At 40.2% G+C, this 22,316-nt stretch overlaps 1 protein-coding gene across 1 annotated transcript in view; it reads left to right on the top strand.

The window, feature by feature from the left end:
- Positions 1–22,316, top strand: part of GALNT12 (polypeptide N-acetylgalactosaminyltransferase 12) — a 50,500-nt gene that overhangs the window by 21,555 nt on the left and 6,629 nt on the right. Inside the window, exons 5-8 of the mRNA XM_069853345.1 lie at positions 859–976; positions 8,129–8,305; positions 11,006–11,137; positions 18,704–18,817. Of these exons, the coding sequence (XP_069709446.1) occupies positions 859–976; positions 8,129–8,305; positions 11,006–11,137; positions 18,704–18,817 (541 nt within the window). The remainder of the gene's footprint in view (positions 1–858; positions 977–8,128; positions 8,306–11,005; positions 11,138–18,703; positions 18,818–22,316) is intronic.

Here is a 22,316-nt window from a genome sequence, read left to right as displayed (position 1 = left end):
AGCATTTGTTAATATTTAGCTCAACAGCAATTTAGTAAAATTCATAAAGTGTCAGCTGATTTTAATTCCAGCCAGCGTTATGTGGTTGGCACTTTAAAGAAGGTAATTTCCTAAGACTGTAAACAATTGAGAACAATAATGAATCAATTCATGTTTATACATATGTGGACACGTTACGCTACTGAAAGTACATCCTCTAAGTGCACTGTCACTCCGGGCCTTGTGATCTTCAGGGAGGATCTAGTCTTCACCTCTGATTTATCTTCCAAATGTTGCAAACAATGAAAAAAAATCAAGCAGAGCAGCAGATCTTAGAAAGGAAAAAAATCTCTTCAGCGTTTCTGTTTACTTAGTTCTGTTCACTTATGTCTGAGAATTTTTCCACTTGATATCAGTGAGATCAGAAATGTTTTTATTAATTACGAAGGCACAAATGTGTTTATTTACGACTTAGGTTGTATAAGCATACTGCACCTAGAATTTCAGAGCTGCCTAAGATAATTCTGCCACAGAGAAGCTTATGTTCTGCTGTGAAGGTAAGAGGCTACTCAATTATGGCCACTCAAAAAGACACTGTAGTTGCAAAATATTGTATTAACAAAATGCTTATCTTCCCTCATTTCATTGTTATTATTGTTTTTATACATTCTGGAGGTCATTTCTGATACAATTTTTTACTACAAAATTATATGTCATGATAATATACTACTTAACCAGTCAATGGCTGACTGTTACTTTGTATCCAGAAAGGACTGAGAAAATGGAAAATAAAAAGATATATTGTATTTCTGATCTACAGTGTGTTAATTTATATTTTTCAATTTTTATTCAATTCAGAGTTACTATATTCTTTTATAGGTCTCCAACCATGGCAGGTGGATTGTTTTCTGTGAGCAAGAAGTATTTTGATTATCTTGGTTCATATGACACTGGAATGGAAGTCTGGGGAGGAGAAAACCTTGAATTCTCTTTTAGGGTAAGTGGATAAATTGAATTTATTTTTTTTTTTGAGAATAAAACCAAGTTTTCTATTTCTTCATGCCCTTTCAGTTAATGAGATAACTGTAATGTAATCAAATGTTAAGAGGAGAATATTTTAGGAGATATTGACGTGACTCTCTTTTCTTTGTTTTCACACTTTGTTATAGTTATATTTTCCTTCAGATTAGCCATTTTAAAACAGTTTAAAAAAATGTGTCTTTTGTTTTGAATGCCGGTACGCAATGTGAGTACTAGTGTGATATTAGTGGAGGAAGTTTTACGTTCTGTGGCTTGGAGAGGGTTGTTGGAAAGAAAGATTTATAATGCTCTGATGTGACTCTGAAGCTCCTCCAGCAGTTGGTGGATGAGCAGAAGGCAGCTGGTGAGAGTTGCTAGTGGGGCAGGACAAACCAGTCTTTGTACTCCTTGAAGGCTTTATTCTGTTTTGCTTCAAGGAAAGTTTGCACAAAGGTTAGAAAAGATAGTGGGTAAAATCTCTAAAAACTCCAGAGTCGTACCCAACCAAAGGGTGAACCGTGCTCAGGTGTGAAGCATATGGCTAGCTATGCTGGAATGAAAAGGATTTATAGCAAGGGAAGGGAGAGGAAATACAAAACAGTCCAGACTGATAGGCAAAGCAGTCTTGCTCTCATCAGCTCCACTATTACCTAGCTGCTGATTCCTACAAAGCATTAGCTGCTTGTGGTTTGCCCCGTATCACCCTTAGCTTGCTGAAGCAATTTACTGCTGGTGTAAGAGGTATACTGCAGGGCTGGTTTTGGCTTGCAGGGAGTTCACAATTTAGTATCTTGGATTCCCCTTGCTTTTTCTACTCATCATCAGGTATGATTTATAGTGGTATTTGCATTTCTGTGTATCACTGGATTGTGGGATGGGAGGGTTGGTGGTCTGGTGGTTTCGTTTGTTTGTTTTTACCAGGTGACAGCACATTTCACGGATTAATGAGTGTTCAAGGTCAGATGGAATGGGACTTTGAGCAACCTGGTCTAGTGGAAGGTGTCCCTGCCCATGGCAGTGGGGGTGGACTAGATGATCTTTAAGGTTCCTTCCAACCCAACCCATTCTAAATTGTACTTTGATGCTAAAAACTCACTTTTTTTTTGAGAAACGAAGCATCAGCAGACTGTCTCACATGAAATGTTGTCTGTTAACCAGAGAAGCATGGAATCTTCATGGCTGCTGCTCCTGTCTCCTGCTGCCTGTAGAGCAGAAAACCTAACAATAAAAGGCACAAAAATGATGAAAGAAAAGGATTAGAGAGGGTAATAAGCACAGATCTGCAGCTGACATGGTTTCTTCTTGGAGGGGTATTTCTCAGCTGGGATTGCTGTTTGATCTGAATTCATGACCACCTCCTTTCTCACAATAGGAAAAAGTTTCTCTGGCATTTAAGTCCACACACAGAGCCTATTTGTCTTGGCTACTAAGTTTTGCAGGCCTCTGCCTGAAACTCAAAGCAGTTTACACACCTCCATCAGGTCTGTGAGCTTCTGAAGCAGGAGACTCCCAGCTGACTCCAGTTCTAGGGCAGCCCATGTTGATGTGTATGTATCTCTCCATTTGAAATGTGGGATGATTGCTTCCTTATGGAGTCAGGAGCTACAAAATAGCTCTTGATGAAATTATTTTTATGCCTCCTTTCGAGAGGCATCTGAAGTGGCAGTAGGTCGGGTTCATACATGGGGGACCAAAGAAATGTTTGTGCTCATCATCAGTCACAACCCAAGGTAGGTTAAGCCAGAAGGCAGCCTAGTGGTGATGCCACCCTCAGCTAACTCTGGCAAGGGAAAATTGTTTTTGGAAGGGGTGATGATAATGAAGGAGTCATGCATTTTTAGGTACAGATGCTTTCTGACCTGGGGCTTGCTTTGTCACCTATGACACAATCGCAGCAGACAAATAAGCAGAAGCAGGAGACTGCAAACTTGGCAGCCAGCTATATCAGAGAGCTGATGTTATCTCCCACAAAAACGTAGTGTGACTGCAGCAAGCGTACTGGCTCTTGCAGGCGTTTGTTTGTCTACTACTGCACATGCAACAGAGCACCCATGAGGTGGAATGCAGAGAACGCTGCTTTTGAAAGTAGTACTATATACTGTGCCTCTCAGCAGAAATGTGCACCTCTCCCAGAGCAGCAAACTTGGAAACATCAGGTGCAGTTGATAGAACTGGCCATTACAAGATCTACTTCACATAGTTTGAAATATCTGTGGTCTTCTGACATCCTGGTTGCCACAGATTTGGTGGCACCAAAATGGTTGCCCCCTGACCAGTAGGTGTTAGGGGTAGCACCTCCCCAGATGGCAGGGGTTTTATCCTCCAAGATAGGTTGTGGGAGTTTTCTAATAGCTCCTTTTAGAAAGCTTTGAAGATGGTCCTCTCTGTGTGCAGTTCTGGGCTCTCTGCTCTTCAAGCCTTGCTTTTTGGGAGACTGAGGCATGCAGACAGGACAAGCCTGACCCCTTGCCCTGTACAGCATGGGGTGCCCCTGCAGGGGCTGCTGCTTTAGACCCAAACTGTCATTGTCGTTGGCTTCTACCAGGCCCTGGCAGCAAGTCTCATTTCTGATGTTACCTGTTCCCCTGCACCAAGTGTTTGACCCCATGAGATGCAGCACCATGAATGAGCAGTGCCTTTTCTCCTTCAGTATGGACAAATATGGTCTTCTTGTGAGCCAAAGGTTGCCTGGCATGCAGGAGAACTGTAAAAGGAGGAGCAGCAGAGTCCCCAGGAGCCAGCGGGCTAGGCAGGTGTGCACAGGCTCACTGTTGTGCCCAGCAGGGGCCGAGCAGGTGCATGGATGCACCAGCCTGGGTGCTCAGGTCCTTCAGTGACCACAAGCATGCAGCGTGTAATACACTGGACCGAGAACAGGGAGCTGGCTTGGGGTGAGTAAGAGAAGTGCTTAAATGGGGAAACAGAATGGGAGCTCTGGTGTGGGGCTCCCTGCAGGCTGGAAGTAGATCAAGAGGCTCTCTTCTTGGGGGGTGACAGTTATGCTGGACAGAGTGTGCAATGAGCAGTGAGCCTGGCTGGGTGTGTTAATTTTACTAGTGCAGATTGTCAGTAGGATCTGGGCATTTGGATCCAAATTGTTCATGACATGCTTTCCTCTACATGATTTCAAGCCCTTGTACTCCTGCTTTAGGCAATGAGAGTTTCTATGGAAGAGAGCAGAGCACCAGAATGTTGCTTAACCATGTTCTTCTGGTTGCCCACGGTGCTGAAGAAGGTCAAGAGGGATAAATCAGTGTTAATTTTGTTGTCTCTATGGTTCCTAGACCTGGAAATTAAGAACAAGGGTACTGAAAAAAAATTGTAAATTAATTCGTTATTCTTCTCATATCTGAAAACACCACCCTCTCCTGATGACAGATGATGAAAGAACTTGTCCTCAAGCCTCCTCTTTCTCATATGTCGATTATTCTGAACTGAAGAAATTCTCTGTGGTTTTGAGAGGTGCAACAAGGACAAAGCTTCCTCTAAAAGCATGATGACTAAGAGAGATGAAGGCTGCGTGCTGAATGCAAGATCAAGTCAACGTGCCTTGATTTCGAATTGCTTAATGATATTGGCTGGAGAAAATTTCATTTCATGGGCATAACGGGCATTGAAACTCCTCATTCTGAAGGATGCAAAACATGCCATTTCATCCTCCCCCTCCTGTACTTGGAGCAAGGGGAACTTGGTTGCAGCTGTTTTACCCCCTCTCTGCTCTTGGTCCTTCTGGTGGTGCTGCAATGTAAGTTTGTTTCTGGCGACTGCTGCTTCACACACCTGCAGTCTGTCCTTCAACTCATCATCACAGCATGAGAGAAAACCATGCATGTGCAAAACCCCAGAATTATTTACTAATAAGCCTTTTCTTCTGCTGGAAGTTTCCTTGCCTGCATGATGCGTCTCCAACTGCCTGAGGTCTTCTCTTTTCTGATCTTTTCTGTGTTGTTTCTTTCTGTCTGGATCTGAGAGCAGCCGGGATGGATTCATGCAGCCGGGAAGGCCCCTCTGCCCACACAGCTCCCAGCAGAGAGTGCATGAGCAGCACACAGGGGACTCAGCCTCAAGCCAACAAGCAGAGTTACAGTAGAGAGAAGAGCAGAAGCAGATTCTTTTGTGCAGTTTCTATTTGTTCAGGAGGTAGCATCCTTCTTTTATTTTTTATTTCTTCCAGAGAGTCCTAAAATGTTACAATGGAGGTGGTAAAGCTCATAGATCTTTTCTTATTTAGCATTCATTGACCCAGCGTTAGATCAGTTGTCCAGAGACCCTGGCAGGTAAGATCTGAACATTTACTGTAGCTTTCCAGAATGCCACCATCTGTTTCTGAAAAGAAAAAAAATATGATAGGCTGCATGCATCAAGATGAAAGTGAAAGTAAAAAGGGATCTCACCTTGTTTTCTTTTTGTGGTGAAGGAAAAAAGTGCTTTTATAATGAGAGCTGTGAGATAATGAGACCTAGTAAAGAAACATTTTCATGCACACAAGCATGCAAATACATACATGAAATCTAGTGTGCTTTTCTGTTATAGAAGATTGAAATAGTTTTAGAGGAGAATCTCTTCCAGAATCACTTATTTAGTATTTGGTAATCAACTTTGGTTTTTCTATTGAATTCCTTGCTTTATTTTATGTCTGTTCATTTGTACCTGGTTTTATATAGAAGTTTAAATGTTCCCCATTAAAATAAAAGTAGATAAGACTTTTGAGGCATTGTTTAGCTGAAATATATTTAAATTTTGTTTGTAATAGGAAGACAAGAAGTTTTGAACTGTTTTAATGAAAAAATAATTTTTTCAATGAGCGTTGCTTAGCAACCTACAGTTATATTTTTAGAGGAATTCAGAATTTGAATTATTGAAAAATAAGCTATTGGGGAATTCTTTCTTTAGCAGCAGTTTAACAGAGATATAGTCAGTCTATCTTACTCCATTTAAATCAGACTTTATCACAGAAGAGTAGAAGAATGTGCTTCCTTCTTAACTGCACACTTTCACTTCAGTAGTCTTTATGGTATGTTCCTCATATCTTGTTTAAAAACCAGACTGAACAAAACAGTAATGATCAATTAAAAAATGCTTGTATGGAATATAACAAATATGGAAATTCTTAAGCTTTAATAAATTTAATAGCTTTTAATATTTGCTGACAAACAAATCTTGCATGATAAATTTCAGCTTCGAAAAAAGCAACCTTGCATATGCGTGTGAAAATATGCAAATTATTTAGAAGATCAGTACAGAGTTCTAGATTTCTTGTATAATTTATCTTTCTGTCCACGTGACAAATACACTGCTTCCCCCAAAAAAGCAACAAAAAAAGAAGAAACCTTTTGTGAAAAGCAAGAAATTAAAATTTTAAATGTTAAGGAAGCGAAGTTTTTCCAGCATTCCTTACAATTGAATACTGAATTACTTATACCATTAAGGAAACCATTTGTTCATAAAGGAAACATTTGTATTAGAGAGCTTATGGTTTTGCTCTTAAGCACAGTATTGGGCTACATGACTGAGGTCATTATCCAAAATCAAATCAACAGAGACAACATTCATTAGTTTATAAATTAAGAAATCTGAGAGAAATCCTAAGTAAGTTAAAAAAATCCCACTACCAAACCAAAAAAAAGAAAACTACAAACCACCCCTAAAAAACAATCTGAAGACAACATCTGTCTTGTGTATGCTGAAATTTCATCTGTAGAGACTTTCTGGATCCCTAAAAGTCCCAGGAAGTGAGAGAGAGAAAGTCCCATCTTATCAGTTGTTGTTAAGTATGGAAGTTTCATTTGCTGCCTTATAGCTTTCACTCCTTATGTGTTTGTTTGAGTAATATGTAATTAAAAATATATTTACAAGGAAGTTGTCGGGGAGCAAACTTCTCTACCTCTTAAACATGTTTATCTCAGCTAATTGCTCATCTTCCATTTATGAAGGAAAGGTGAGGTGCCACCCATGTGTGATTGAATACATGAGGGAGATTAGATCACTGAAGTGTCAGTTCTCAGAAGGCTTCCATGGGAAGTCTATTGGAGCCACTGATGATAGCGTCAAGTCTGTTCAAGTGCAGCAATGTGTCCTGCCTTTCCTCCCATATGACAATTTCAGAAAGCTTGTTTCAGGCACCTGTACCTAGTATTAAATAGAAAATATTTTATCTAGCCTGCTTTGCTTTCATCACATCAAACTTGAGGTCAGTGGTTGTACAGATGAGCTGCCACAAGTCCATGTTTTTCAAAGGAGATGAGAATAATTACAAAAGTATGTACAGAGTTCTCAGACTAATGTCCCTGTTGCTTGGAGGTTATTCATGGGCTTATCCCCAGGGCCACGTATCTCCTAACTTGGAGAGCCAGAGGCATGAGGATGCGGGCAAAGTGAGTTCTGCCAGCTCCACATTCAGATTTGAGTACTTTCCTTGGCAGCAAGTAGGAATATTGGTTTAGATGGGAAAGATTGTTTCACTATCTTGGCCGGATCCTCATAGGTCAGTTACAGAATTACTTTGTTTTTTTTTTTTCCAGTGTTGGGTTTGGAGTTCTTGTCTCAGCTTTGCGAAGAAAAGTATTAGTTCTATTTTAAGACCAGGCACCCATACCTCTCTTCTGAAATAGTGAATATAGTGATGGAATACAACTTATACTCCAAAAATAGGACAAGCTTACACAATTTGCCAGCTTAGTTTTCCTGCAGAGCGCAAGAGCAAGTTTCAGCTAAGAAATCAGTCATTGGTTTCTTTGAAGAGGCTATTTGTGTGGCTAATTTAAACAAGAAATAGGGCTCTTTCGTTAACAATGCCTATATAACTTGAATTGAAAGGCACAGTTAGACCTGCAGAAACGTTGTGGACCATTTCTTGTTGTGCCTTGAAAGAAAGTAAAGCTAAGAAAGGGATAATTGCGCAACACGATACAAGAGAGATGGGGTTATCTCCTTGTTACTTCCAGTGATTTGCTCCAAGTTCACGAGGATGTAATTTAATCTCACCACATGAGACACAATTACTGTATACATTGCTTATAGTATGCTGTGATGAGAAGGTAATATCCTCACAAAAGCTTAATGTTACTTTATCTTCTTGCAAATATTCAAATTAACGTTGCACAATGTAATTTTTTTTTTTTTTTTTCAGATATGGCAGTGTGGAGGAAGTCTTGAGATCCACCCTTGCTCACATGTAGGTCACGTTTTCCCTAAGCAAGCTCCATACTCACGGTCCAAAGCTCTGGCAAATAGTGTGCGTGCAGCTGAAGTGTGGATGGATGAATATAAAGAAATTTATTACCACCGAAATCCACATGCTCGCCTGGTGAGTTCAAGTCCACTGTTCTTGGAATTTCAGTAGAATTTGTTTTCAATGAAATAACTATTAAGTTGGCTAATATTTAATATGAAATGCTTTTTATATCAATTTCTTATTTCTTCTGAAACAGAATAAATGAATGTATAATTGATTTTTAATTCCTTAGAAAAAAATAAGAAATTCTGGAAGACCAGACTAGAAGAAAGCCACGTTTGTGTCAATATTAAAAGACACAAATGGGTAAATGAAAGAATAAAATCAGGCAAGGTGACCCAAGTAAGGGGAAGCTGTCTAGACTAAAATCTGCACTTTTGTGAAACAGCTGATACAGGATTCGATCAATAAAAAATTATAGAAGGGGTACATAATTAATGAATGCTAATCAACAAGGTTCAATGGACATTAGATCTTTAAGTGAACAGCTTGGTAATAATCTTTAGCAAAATAACCTGTCTTTGTGATAATTGTAAAATTTTAGACTGATGTCAGACAAAATGGATTTTTTCTGTTTGAGTTACTGCTGCACAACACTTGATTAAAAAAAAAATACAAAATCAGTATTGCAAAGATTAATTGAAATCAGTCCTGGAAGCTCAGTTGCAAATGTTTTGGTAGGAACGGTTGGACTCGGTGATCCGGTGGGTCTCTTCCAACCTGGTTATTCTGTGATTCTGTGATTCTGTTCCTAATGAAATATTTGATGTATCAATTCTATTAAAAAAAAAAAATAAAAGTTTTGTTTTCCATGAGGAAGAAAATACAAGATCATTTGTTTGCAAAATTTTTCAGGAGATAAATACTATGAAAATTGTGGATGTCAGAACAGTAAAGCAGTATGCAAATTCATAGCTTGGATACATTTATCATGAGGGGCCTGTGGGCTGGGGGAGAATAACACTGAACTATACTTACAGTGTTTAGAAATGACTTATATGAACCTCTGGCACAAAGAACTATGGCACAAAGTCCATAATTCAAGCCTAAGAGAAATTATTCTCTACTGTTGCTTGTTTCTGGAGGTGCATAGTCTCCCCAGGCACTCTTTGCATGAAAAGTTTTCTAAGTGCTGGCTTTCTTGTTTTGTGCGTGGGGAGAATTGCCCTGCAGTTGACTGCTGGGCACCCACCTCTGGCTCCACCAGACTGAATCTTAGCGACTAGGCAGAGGGACAGGGAGATCCCCACACTTTTGAGTGACCTGCCCCAATAGACATGCTGGGATAGGAAAAATCCTCTTGAAACCATTACGCTTTTAAAAGAGATGCTGGAGGACACTGGGGAAGCTGAATTTAGTTAGCTTCCATCTCGTGTTTCTTTGGATTAAACTGGGTAATTAGATTATTATAGTCTATGCATTTGTAATAATTGTTTTACTTTAACATCATAAAAGCCATTTAGGTTTTATTATTAGAGTCTGACTTTAAGAGAAATATGGAGTTTGTATATCCAAAACCCACAGCTCGCAGGCAATAGCCAGGCTGGTTCTGTTTGTCATATGCAAAGAAAAAACAACTCTGTAAAGTTTGTAAAGTTGGTGACGGTTTTTCTTGTAAAGTTCAGGGCAGCTTATGTCTGTGATGACAGAACTTTAAAGAATGTTTGAGTACTAGTGTTGGAAGTTGTACATATGGGCTTATTATAACACAGTGGATGTGAGCTGAGACTCGTGTTGGTCTTTTTACACTTATCAAAGCTGCCACCAATGTCCTCTGGCTTCCACAATACTCTGTACACCACTTGTTGTAGTGGTTGAGTTCAGCCCCTTCTACTTCATCTAACCATTCAGTTCCATAGCATAATGCAAAAATGATTCTGGCTATGGCTGCAGAATTTGGCTCTGTAAGGTTTCACTTCAAGATCAATGTTCAGACCTCAGAGCTAATGTCATGCTGTTTGCTTATTCAAGCAGGCATCTCTGCCTCTGTTTTACATCTGCTCTGTGTTTTCAGTGATATTTCCACAGCTTTGAGAAATGCAAATATATTTCTGGTGTAATGAAAGTGTGTCAAGTGACCTGTGAAAATCTGGAGGCTGCAAACGATATCTCATGCCTGACTGTCTGAAGTCCCTAGTCAATATAAAGATAATTTTTTGAAGACAGACATGAAAAGATGTGAACTCTGCTCCAATCTATAGGCAGGGAAAAGTCTTCAATGAAAGCTTTCCCCTGGAGGTTTAAGTTTTCATACTGCCCACCCCTCAAAACTGTGAAGTTCAAAGGAAACGTTAGCAGATTTTATGAATTGTGACAGTTAAGTATAAAACTCTTTGCACTGGTAATTTGCAAATGGATGGTGGAATAATTTAAAATTCTCAAGATTCATTCACTGCTTTTGAGATTTTTCAATTATCGAACTAAAGGAAGTTTTATTTTCCAATACACCTTCTCAGTTCCCAGCAATCTGTATTCAAGGACTTCCTTACTTGTGGATTTGGGGAGTTTTCTCAGACAAACTGTATTCTAGAATATTGTACAGTTTACGTGCACTGTTCCAAACCTTTTTGGTCAACATTTAGCAAATATAATGAAATCAAACACAGCACCCAAACATGGGGATTTTTCCTGGGTAAAAATCCTACTCATCAGTTTAGCGTATGGTTCCTAATAATGTGTAGAGATAATTTAAAGGAGAGCATCTGTTCTGGTTGGGTGGTTGGGGTTTTAAATAGTTATGGTTTGTTTTTTTTTTTTTTTTTGTTCTTTCAGGAACCATATGGAGATGTGACAGAAAGGAGACTCCTTCGAGAGAAGCTGAAATGTAAGGACTTCAAATGGTACTTGGAGAATGTGTACCCAGAACTTCATGTACCCGAGGACAGACCAGGCTTCTTTGGAATGGTATGTGACTGCTGAGAAGGACCCTCATCACAGTTCTCTGAACAATCTTGCTAACTCAGTATGAAGGTATTTTATGCCAAAATTAGTTTGGGATTTTGGTAGAATTCAGTTAGAACCAATAGACTTTAAAATGTGGCTTCTGATAGAATCTTTATTCTAGGGGATGCTGTTTATGAGGGAGTTCTGTGAGAGGTAAGAGAACGGGTAGCATTGCCATGAATTACAACTTCCAAGTGACATTGTGGGAGTGAGAAATGCAGCAAGGGAGGACTTGTTTTATTTCTCGAAATGTTGCATAGCAAAAAAGGGAGCACAAAAGTTTTAGTTTTCCACTTGCAAATAGAAAGAGTTTGCTTTGAAACATGTATTTGCATATTTTAGCTGATGAAAACTATGATGCTGTGGTGATGGGAAAGAGAGATGGTGCTATGTGCTCCTGGATCATACAGGAATTCTGTAAGTCAAAACAACAGGATAATTTTTAGTATGGATGTCACTTTAGACCAGAACCGGTTCATAAGCAATTTTCATTTGTTCAATATCAGAATCATCTTCCCCTTCTTTAAGAGCTGACAACTTTCTATGCTATTTGCAGCTTACAAAGAAATATCAACTGTGGCTCGGTGTATATCACGTTATTATAATCTCATTTAGAAGGGGTGAACGCAGAGATGATGCAGCAAATACCTGCTTCCTCTGAAAAGCTGGCAGATAGCTGTATATCTTATTAGGAAGACAAGACCGCACCTTTCTGCCAGGCAAAGATGTATAAAATACCTTCCTGTTTACCAATGCCACATTGACTTAGAGGTACTTTTGCTGGTAACTCGATCACTCTGCAGATCTAGCTAAGCTGCATTCCCACACTGCTGCATCACAACAGCTTTGTCTTGCTGCCATCTGCACTTCAGTTACTCAGTCTCTGCTGGATCTCCTTCAGTGGAGGAAAAAACCTGATCACTGTGGGCATGAAAAACATGCGGGAACCAAGTCTCCCCACAGCCTTCATTGATAGCCATGTTACCTGTTGAATGAGAAAGATCTTAATGAGGAAATTCTGCAGTTCCCCATAGGGAGTTGTATTTCCCACGGGGAGGTGTTGAAGCTTCCATAAGGAGCACCAGTTGGTTTGCAAAGCCCTTAGAAGCCTCTGAAAGAATAGCCACCTTCCTCCATTTGTCTTGGAACTTGTACTTGAGATGGTATCTCTGTGTGATAGCTGGCGTGAAAAGTAATATCCACCATTATCCACACCTTGAACGGACCCCAGTACAACATTAGTTCCTTTTTCTGTTTTGCGCTGGATCGCTAACTGACAAGGTCAGAGACAGATGAAGCAATGAGATACTATGACTTACCTTCCCTCCACCTCCACCCTCCCAAGGACTGGTGACCTACACTGGTGGCAGTGATAGTGCTTCAACCCCCTGGGGAGGGAAAGGGATTTGTGCAGTTTCTTTCATGATTTAACTGCATGTGTCACCCTCAGGAAAGGTGTTGACAATACCTAGAAATAATAATGCTTGGTCAGAGCTGCTTGAGATATCTGCGGTGTAATTTAGGTGTGTTCTATATATTTCTCTAAAAGCAATTCTTAAATGCTGTCATCTGGTTGTGAGCACAAGACGAACACACCAGTTTGTTTGGCAGGAAGAATTTAAAATGTGATAAAAGTTCAGTTATAATCTAAGAAGGTGACAGTGCAAAAATGACACCTACTGATTCAACTGATTTGTAGGTATCAAGTTCCATCTGCTAACTTCAGTGAATCATTGATCGTGTTCTTTACTCCTGCTTTAGCTGTGTAGTGCTTTTCTGGTTCACAAATATACTGTTTTTAAAAGCGTCGGCTTTGTTAACAGTTCAGCTTAGTTTGAGGTTTTTTAATTGTTCAAAGAGGCTGCTAAGGGATATGGGGATTTCTCCCTTGCTTGAGAATGTTTAAACTGAAGTTGGAACATCCTTCTAGGATTACCCATAGGTCAGCCATATGTTATTGAAATAAATGCAAGACTTACTGAGCAGCACTCAGTACCATGCACTGACAATTAGACAGTTGTGCTAAAATTTTCTTCCTGAAACATAGATAATTTTTTACTGTCTGTACTAAGCTCCATTATCTGAAAGATTAGCTGCCTAAAATTTTATTTAAACATACAGAATTTTGAATAATTTTTCCTTAGCTATGTTCACTTTCAGATAAACTGTCTGAGGCCTAGAAATTAGTGAAATATGTCTTCTTTCTAGTAAAATTCGTATGCTTTATAGCAAAATTATTTAGCATCAATAAATCTGTAATGCCACAATGCTGATTTCACTTAGTACTCTGAACAAAATTGTACTTTGAGAAGGGGTACTATCAATGTTATGAGTGTTCTCCATTCATAAAATGGTTTGCTTTTTTTTTTTTTTTAAATTAAGTTAGATTTTTCCATAAAAGTTCCAGTATTGGAACAGTGGAGTGAAGTTCAAAACATAAAATTTCAAACAGTTAGGCTACAGAGGCCATTATAAGGTGAAATTCTGGAAAATATTTAAAGTGCTACATGATAGCAACATTAGATAGAAAGATAACTGCATGACAACTTAAAAAAATAAATTGCCAGAACTTCAAGGGCTGTTCCCTTTTTTGCATAGCATCTTTGTAGGAGCATATCATAACTTCCTATTCACTGTTGTAATGAAAGTGCAAAGAAAATCTGGAGAGGTTAAACCGACTTCCCATCTGAGCTTTCAGTGTTGTTTTGTGCAGTGGCATTTCTAAGCAAGGTGAACTAGAAGCACCTAGAGAGCTGGGTTAGAGTGTATTAAATTTATTCTCAGGGCACCTCAGCAGGGTGTAGGTGTGGTCTATCTTATATCTATCCATAGATAGGAGGAAGGAATGTTTTACAGTGCGGGTGGTGAGGGACTGGAACAGGTTGCCCAGAGAAGTCGTGGCTGCCCCCATCATTGGAAGTGTTTGAGGCCAGCTTGGCCAGGACTTTGAACAACTTAATCTAATACAAGATTTCCCTGCCCATGGCAAGGAGGTTGGACTTGATCTTTAAAGATCTGTTCCAACCCAAACTATTCTGTGTTTGTATGATTCCATTTCTTTGCTTCGCTCAAGCAGCTGCCATTTTTAAACCATACAGTGCCTTGGGCAGCTGTACAAGCAGTGTATTTCTGGTCCTTGGGCTCCCTGCAGCTTTGGCACTTGGTGGGAGACACAAGCTAAACATTCTGATTTTGATTTTTTTTTTTTTTTTTTTTGGAGGCAAGGGGTGAGGTTGGTAGGGACTTAGTGAGTTGAAATAATATGATGTCAGTGTTTCTAGAAAGCTGATAATCCCTTTTAGGTTCTCGAGCAGTGCACTGATGTCTCTCTTTTTCTGACATAGCATCTGATTTTGTCATCCTTGAGTATGCACTTACCAACAAAGTGTGTTGTTCATGTGCTCCAGCTGGTGTGAAATCTTAAACAGACCTGAACGCTAGGTCTGTGGGGTTGTCCACCCAGACAGCCCAAACTAGATCTGCTTACAGATCTTAGCTGCCATGGAGAGGGATGGTGTGGATGACCTTCAGGAGGACTTGGAGCCACCTTGTGTGTTTAATATCAGCACTCTGAGACTGCTGCCTTGTGCATCCAGGGGAACATAGGGGACAGTGCTGTGGTCTCTTCAATGTTATTGGTGACTGTGGAAGAGCTTGGCTGCAAACCAAGAGACTGCTCAGGGTTCTCCCTTTGAGGGTGTACTGAGTATAGCAGCATTCTGGGTGCATATCTGAGGAAAAATCAGATTCTTGGAGGTATCGGGCTCCAAAAAAGGCTCCTTTAGGGTATAGCCTCTAAAATTGCATTATAATACAATTTGTAGAGCTGCCACTTGAGATTGAATTGGTACCCAAGATTCTGGCTGACTAGACCTGGAGATCTGATGCCCATCACAGAAAAATGTGCACCACTCTGTTGGCTGTACTGCCGCTGAAAGATTTAGGGAGACTTTTTTCAGAGGAAGTTGTAGGAAGTCAAGTGTTTGATATTAATCTCAAGTGAACGCATGATCACTTGAGATACATGCTTGTAAGTTCTTGAGCCTCCCAAAGAGTTCTGGACTTGCTGGGGTAAGCAACTGAATTCCAACACCAATGTCTCATCATCAATTCCTTCAAAGAATCTTAGTCATCAATGTGGTATATCCATTTCAGCATTGCACTTAAGAGGTTAACAGAAACCTGAGGATATTCACAATCTTTTTTCCAAAAAGGTTGATATGAAAACGGCACGCATTCCGTAAAATCATTCCCTGTGTCTGCATAGATTACCTTTGAAATAAAAATTTATGCTTTGTCAGTACTGTGAAGCTGTTGGCTTGCTACAGATTCATGTTGCTGTGTCCCGCAGTGTCATCTGCCCATAGCACTAATGCATCAGCACCAATGCCACTGTGGCAGAGTAAAGAGGATTCTGATCTATTTTGTGGATGAAGAGAAAGGTTGGCTGTGCTCCACTGACTGTATTTATCAACTAATGTAATCAAGCTTTAATGTCAAAAATCTGCTGTTGATGCTTTGCTTACAATTATATGAAATGGATTTTATCTTAAAAAAAAAACCCAAGCAAACAAAGAATTATTTACACAGTGCCATCTGTATTATGTTTTTTTACGCAAGTGTCCAGATGTTAGGAAGTAACAGATTGAAATTCTTTCAAGAAGTACGGGGCAAAGGTCTGAGGTGAATATCTCAGTAGTTTAGCTGTTTAGCACCTGCCCCAGCCTCCAAGCAGAATGGTAACTAAATGGCACAGTAAAGCACATCTGCAACGCTTCAATAGGAGGCAAAAGTTGTAGGAAGATGCAGCCAGTAATCCTGCATAGGTAGAACTTTTTAGAACTGAATTGTGTGTTTTAATGGCAAGATGATCAATATTTTTCTTGCTTCTGTTTCTCTAATGCAGCATTCTGCAAAAGAATTAAGGTAAGTCATGGAGAAAATTTTGTTCTTATTGCATGACTTGTTTATCGTGGATATGGGAACAAAGATAGCTTCAGAAATGAATAAATGATTACTGGTTTGACAGAGCTGTTGTATATAAAAGGAACTTAAACTGTATATTTTCATTTGATGAGAAAAATATTACTTTCACTAATTCTCGTACTTTTTTTCTGCCTTGGAACAAAGGGCAGACTTTTTTTTTTTTTTTTGCATAGATCTGTGATCAGATTTTCAAATTTGATTATTTTCAAATCTGTCATTTCAGATCAGGTCGTTTAACAGCTTAGTAGGCACTATTCCCACAAATTGGGTCTTGAATATCTATTAGGCATCTTGATGAAGCATGGATATACAAGAACATCTACTGATGCCTGATAAAATGAATTAAAGAACCAGGTTGAATTACGGACCATGTATGTTTAGGAATATATTTGCACCTATCATGGGCATTTATGAATGAGAGAGAAATATGAGAGAACATACATTGTACCATCCTGGGAGTAAAGCCTCAGCTTTAAGCTGTCTGAAATGAAGATTAGCTTAGTAAACTTCTACGCAGCTTTTGTTTTGTTGTCTATCTTTGGGCATTGCATAGTGTGCATAGGAGAGTTACAGTAGTTCTGGTGGCGCGTGGCACCAGGTTATTCAAAATTCCAGGCCACAAAAGGGAGCAAGTGCTGGGGGGTGGCAGTGAACTGTGCATGCTTGGAGCAGTAGTGAAGGTGTTAGATTGTCTGGAAAGGCACCATGGAAAAAGGCTTTGCTATGTACATCTTTCCTTGGGGCAAATAGATAGATAGGCAAAGTCATATGTTGTTAAATATTTTAACGAGAGAGCCTCTGAACCTGAGGACAGCCACTGACAGCAACCTAGATGGATTTATGTTTTTAGAGATACAATTACTTGAGTAGTTATGACTTTAAGTTAACATTTCTTGATGTATAATGTAGAAACCTGAGAAGCTTATTGTTTGGTTTGTGGTTCCATGGTAGTGTTAAAAATTGTCTGTAGAAGACACTTTCCTATTTTTATAAGTGTAATTCTTGCCTAGTGTTACAAAGGTAAACAAAACCTCTTCTTTTCACAGCTCTAGGGGGGGTGCAGTGAGTTAGTGTTTTCCCACCAAACCAAGCAATGTTTTCTGTAGGAAGGGTAATGAGGATTTCTTTTGCTTCTGGTAAACTTAGACGCTAAAACTGAGAGTGAATTTTATTGTACACCAAATTCAGATGTCAGTTTATCCTTTACCGAAAAATTACACCAAATGCATAGTGGAAACCTGATGAGAGGGGAACTAAGAGGCAAAGCCTGTAAGGGTAGGGCTCTACATTTATACGTTTGGCTCTGATAGGAGAACCTTACAGCACCAGCAACCCTGCAAGGGGCTGCAGAGGACCACCGAGCCCCCCCAGAGTATGATTGTTGTCCTGGCCCAGCAGCCCAAGCATGCCGAGTGCTGAGAGCTTGGTTGTCTTTCAGCAGGAGTGGGCACAAAACAGTGGAAAGAAGACTGTGGGTAGCAACAAAACTAGAAGTTGTGAAAGCAAAATATATGTAGGGCACAAGTACTTAGTTTTCCAACTTGTGTGGTTTGCTTTGTGGTGGGTTTGCATCTTGTGGGGTTTGTCTTGTTTGTTTTTAGCCTTCTGCAATCCCTTCATGTCCATTCATTCTCCATATTTAGAACTGAGGATGCAATGATTGCGACTAGGGAAGCACGGTGAAATTATACCTTGCTGAAGTAACTCTTCTGAAGTAACTCTGCTTATTCTTTTGTCTGTGATGTAATTGCGCTCAATAACAGGGGCATTCAGCTTGAACCTGTGTTTACAAAACTTGTTTTGTTCTGTGTAATTGTAAATTTGGTTAAGTGACTAATACTAGGAGTCAGTAATTGTTATGGCATTGCTTAAATTATTTTCAGTTCCTTTTTACCTCCTGAATACTTAAATACAAATCCTTGTTAATTAGCCTGATTTTTTTGAAGTTATGTAATATCATATTTTAAGATTTTAAGATTTAATCTAGCCGTTATGCAACTTTTGTGCAACACTAGTAAAGAACTTCTTGAATCATAGATAAAGTTTCTTTCCAAAGATAAATCTTACCCAATTTCATGATTTCTGATATTAAAATCTGACTGCTCGTTCAACCTCAAGAAGGTACTGGAGTCATTTAGAGAACAAATACTTCTACCATCTCCCATTTGACAAACTGAGAGAAGTATGTAGTTTTCTTTTCATAAGAAATTCAAACAGTTGGATCCTGGGGTGGGGGAAATGTTAAAACATGGCAGACTCTTCTGTAGTGCATGAGTTGCAGGCTTGTTGGGTTTCAGCACAGCTTCAGGGGAAGCCATCGTGTCTGACTGCTTCAATGCCCAAAGTGAAGATAATGCAAACAGTTTTATTTCACGTTAGTCTGAAAGAGATCTTATCATCGGATCCATTTGATCTATTCCAATAGTTTGAACCAGCTCTGGGATATAAACCTCACCGCCCAGCAGGTTGGGTATAAAGTGGCTACAGCACATCTTCCTTACTTTAGATTAATACTTTAAAATATTCTTTTGTTTTGATTAGCTGAAGAATAGAGGAATGGCAAACTTCTGTTTTGATTATAACCCTACAAATGAACATCAAGTAACTGGACAAAGGGTCATACTGTACCCATGTCATGGCATGGGACAAAATCAGGTAAGGTTCATGTTTTGTTTTTGGTTTTGACTAAGGCTGTGGTCGTAATGTAAAAAATATGGTAAAAATCTTTGCAGCAGGATTTAAAGAATATGTGGCCACAGTGACATAAACTTATTTATAACTCTGATTCTCACATTGGATGCTTTTAATTCTGTCGTGTCTTGAGGTAAGACATAGGGTAAAATGGGAAAGCGAAAGAGAAGTATAATTCATAGGAAACCAGTTTTTACAAGATGATGTTTTTAAAGTCCTTTGTTTAGCTAGCACTAAAAGATGAACTGAATTTACTGCAAAGGTATTGCATCTCTGGATATTAGTGCTCTCTGCTGATGGTGCGATACATCCATGTACCTGTGAGAGATACAGACTGAGCAGAAATGCTCTGAGCTGTGCAATCAGTGCTCCCTCTGCTGGCATCCAGGCAGCAGGAGCAGAGAGAAGGGGAGAAACTACATGAACTGCAATAAAAACAAATAAAAGAATGTATGAGATGACACAGGACTGTTAGTACTTAGGAGCTACCGGGAAGGAGCATGAAACAAGCAGACCTGCCACTGGAGATCTCTTTAGTGGCAGGGGGACTCAACACTGGAGCAGTGATACCAGTTGGCAAATGGGGGCATGAATAGTGGTGACAGGTAGTAGCTGCAAGAGAAAAAGTGGACAGCAAGCAGAACTGCAAGTGTGGGAGCAGAGCGAGGCTGAAGTAAGACAAGATGTAGAAGCACAGGTGAGATGAGAAATGGATGTCAGGATTGCTGAACTTGCACCTTCTTTTTCTGCCTCACAAACAGCCAGGAAACCTACCAGCAGGACATTTCTCTCGCTTTCCTTCCAGTCTCACTGCCCTTTTGACAGGCACTATTTAAAGGTAACAAGCTGCTCCTGGTGGTGTGAATTTCTTAGCTCAGTTGGCAGGTGACAGTGGCAGGACTGAAACAGTCAAATCTTCCATATGTACGTCCACTGCTGTCAGCTGATGGAAATGATGGTGGGAAGGTTGGTCATCCTCTACTTGTATTGACGTTAAGGAGAGCAAGACACTTCAACACAGAGTTTCACAGATGTTTTCTGACAACAGGCAAACCTTAAACTTTTTTTTTCCTCCTTGGAACGGAATCTGCCATCCTAATGCCAAGCTCTGCTGCCTGATCTCCTCCAGTCTGCTCTCATCATTCCACTCACATCCTACATACGGCTTTAGCAGCAAACCTTCATTACAAAGGTTCATTCTAGTCCCCTGCGCTGCACCACATGTCACAGACAGCTCCACTCCACTCCATTTAACACTTTCTTTTTGATGCTGGCTGGCTCCTAGTCTTTCTTTAATGCTCTTGCTCCCTCTCTTTCCTCACTTATTCAAGGATTCATAGAATGGTTTGGGTTTGGGTTGGACGGGACCTTAAAGATCATCTAGTTAAAACCCTTCTGCCATGGGCAGGGACACCTTCCACTAGATCAGGTTGCTCAAAACTTCATTTCTCCCACCAGTTACTACACACACTAGGTCAAGTATTGTTCCTTTCCCTGGCTAGCTCCCATTTTTAATCCTCTAGTCTTCTCCTTCTCATTGCTTCCTCCAGTTGCAGAGTTTGTTTCACCATTCATCACTTTCTTCCTCAAATAGTACCTTCTGCTGCACGTTTACGCTGTCTTGTGGTGTAAAGGAATGAACTTTATTCTCCAGAGTACAGCTCAGTAAGGTTATTCTCCAAAACCATCTTGATAGGATTTAACATTAATGAACGTGAACTTGGTCAGTCATATGTGTGTTACACTCCAGTACACCCATACCCATCCTCTGGCATGATATGCTAGTAGCAGGTGGCTGTTTATGTAGGGAACTACTGCAAAATCTCTTTTTACTGGAAGCAGTTCTCCACTTAAAGTGACCTCTGAATATCTGTGTGCACTGTGCCGAGAGGACAGAGCTCTGTGTTCTCAGTTTATATATAAAGTCCAGCACCTGTTCCCATTTTTTTGTCTCAGTAAGCAAAACTGCTCTCAGAAAACTGAGATTGCTGGTAATTTGTTGCTATTTTTCCTTGAATCCATGGCCTAAGTGAGAGCATTCCCTTTAGTCCTTTTCAATTGCGAGCTTTTGGTTTGGGTTGGGTTTTTTTAAGCAGTAAGGGTGCTGATGTTTTTGTGGAAGTCTCTGCCCCAGTAGATGAGAATGAAAGGCTTTGAAAGGTCAGGGGAGGTTCAGACTGGATATCAGGAAAAAATTTTTACAGAAAGGGTCATCGGGCACTGGCAGAGGCTGCTCAGGGAGGTGGTTGAATCACCTTCCCTGGAGGTATTTAAAAGACGGGTAGATGAGGTGCTCAAGGACATGGTTTAGTGGCAGATAGGAATGGTTGGACTTGATGATCTAAGAGGTCTTCTCCAGCCTAGTGATTCTATGAAACTCAACAGCAATAAAGCCCATTGGCCTTCTTGGTGTAGCTGGGAAGCAGTGCAGAGGGCACCAACGCATGATGGCAGGAAGCTGACCCCATGTGGTAAGAGGATGGCAACCACTGAGCAGCCTGCTTTGTCTAATACTAGCCCGCCAATATTCCCATTAGCAGCTGATAGATTAGAGGCAAAGAGCTTGACAAAGCCCTTGGGGTTTCTGCAAAAGGGATATCAGACCTGGTAACCTCACTGCTGGTTCATCAAGCGCAAACTTCTTCCCGCACACAGAAGCACGATACCCAAACACAGAGAGGGCTGAAAGTCTGTTTCAGGGTCCAGTGAGGCAGCCAAAACCTGCTTCCATCCCTTGTACCACAGAGCTCTGATACAGCTGGGATATATCCCATCAATTGCCCAGAAGTGGTAGGCACTAGGTAAAAGGTTTCATCAAGTTTCCCAGTAGCGCTTAAGGGAATCTACTGGCTTTTTGAAGGAAAGTAATGCGGTAAGGCTACTAGTTAGTGGGCCATGGATCAGACTGATAACGCTTCCTTTCTGCCCACAGAACCCACTGGGCAAGGAAAGAGCACTAAAAACCACTTCAGCTTTTGAGGAGGAAGATAGTTATCTCATGTGTTACTGGAGCATGGAAAAGCCCAAAGCCTGAAGTATTTATTCCATTTGAAGCAGTATAGGGTAAAGAACTGTGTGATGTTAATTGAGCAAGGATGTAGGAGTGCTTGGTTGGTAATACTATAACCACAATCCTTAATGGTACCGAGAAATTAACCATTGTAATTGCACTGCTCCTCCAAAATCTGTTGCAAGTCCTTGAGAGCCTGTTCAGGAAAGATGTCAGTAGTAAGGAGTGCTCTGACCCTTGTAGCTGCCTCACCCACTCTTGATACATTTGGTACAATCGGCAGCTCACAGGCTTTCACTGACAGTGAATACAAAGTGCTTAAAAGTTATTCTTTTTTATAAATTCACTAATGACCAAGGCTCTTAATGTGGCCTTGTAAAAGTGGCAGCTGTAAAAAAGTGTCCATCCAGAAACAAACAAGCAGGAGGGAAGCATTTTCTTTGTTCAGGCTTA

Source organism: Phaenicophaeus curvirostris, chromosome 3 (assembly GCF_032191515.1).
Source record: "Phaenicophaeus curvirostris isolate KB17595 chromosome 3, BPBGC_Pcur_1.0, whole genome shotgun sequence".
NCBI classification, from domain to species: Eukaryota; Metazoa; Chordata; class Aves; order Cuculiformes; family Cuculidae; genus Phaenicophaeus; species Phaenicophaeus curvirostris.
Note: the sequence above shows the minus strand (reverse complement) of the source record. Positions and strands in the feature narration are given on the sequence as shown.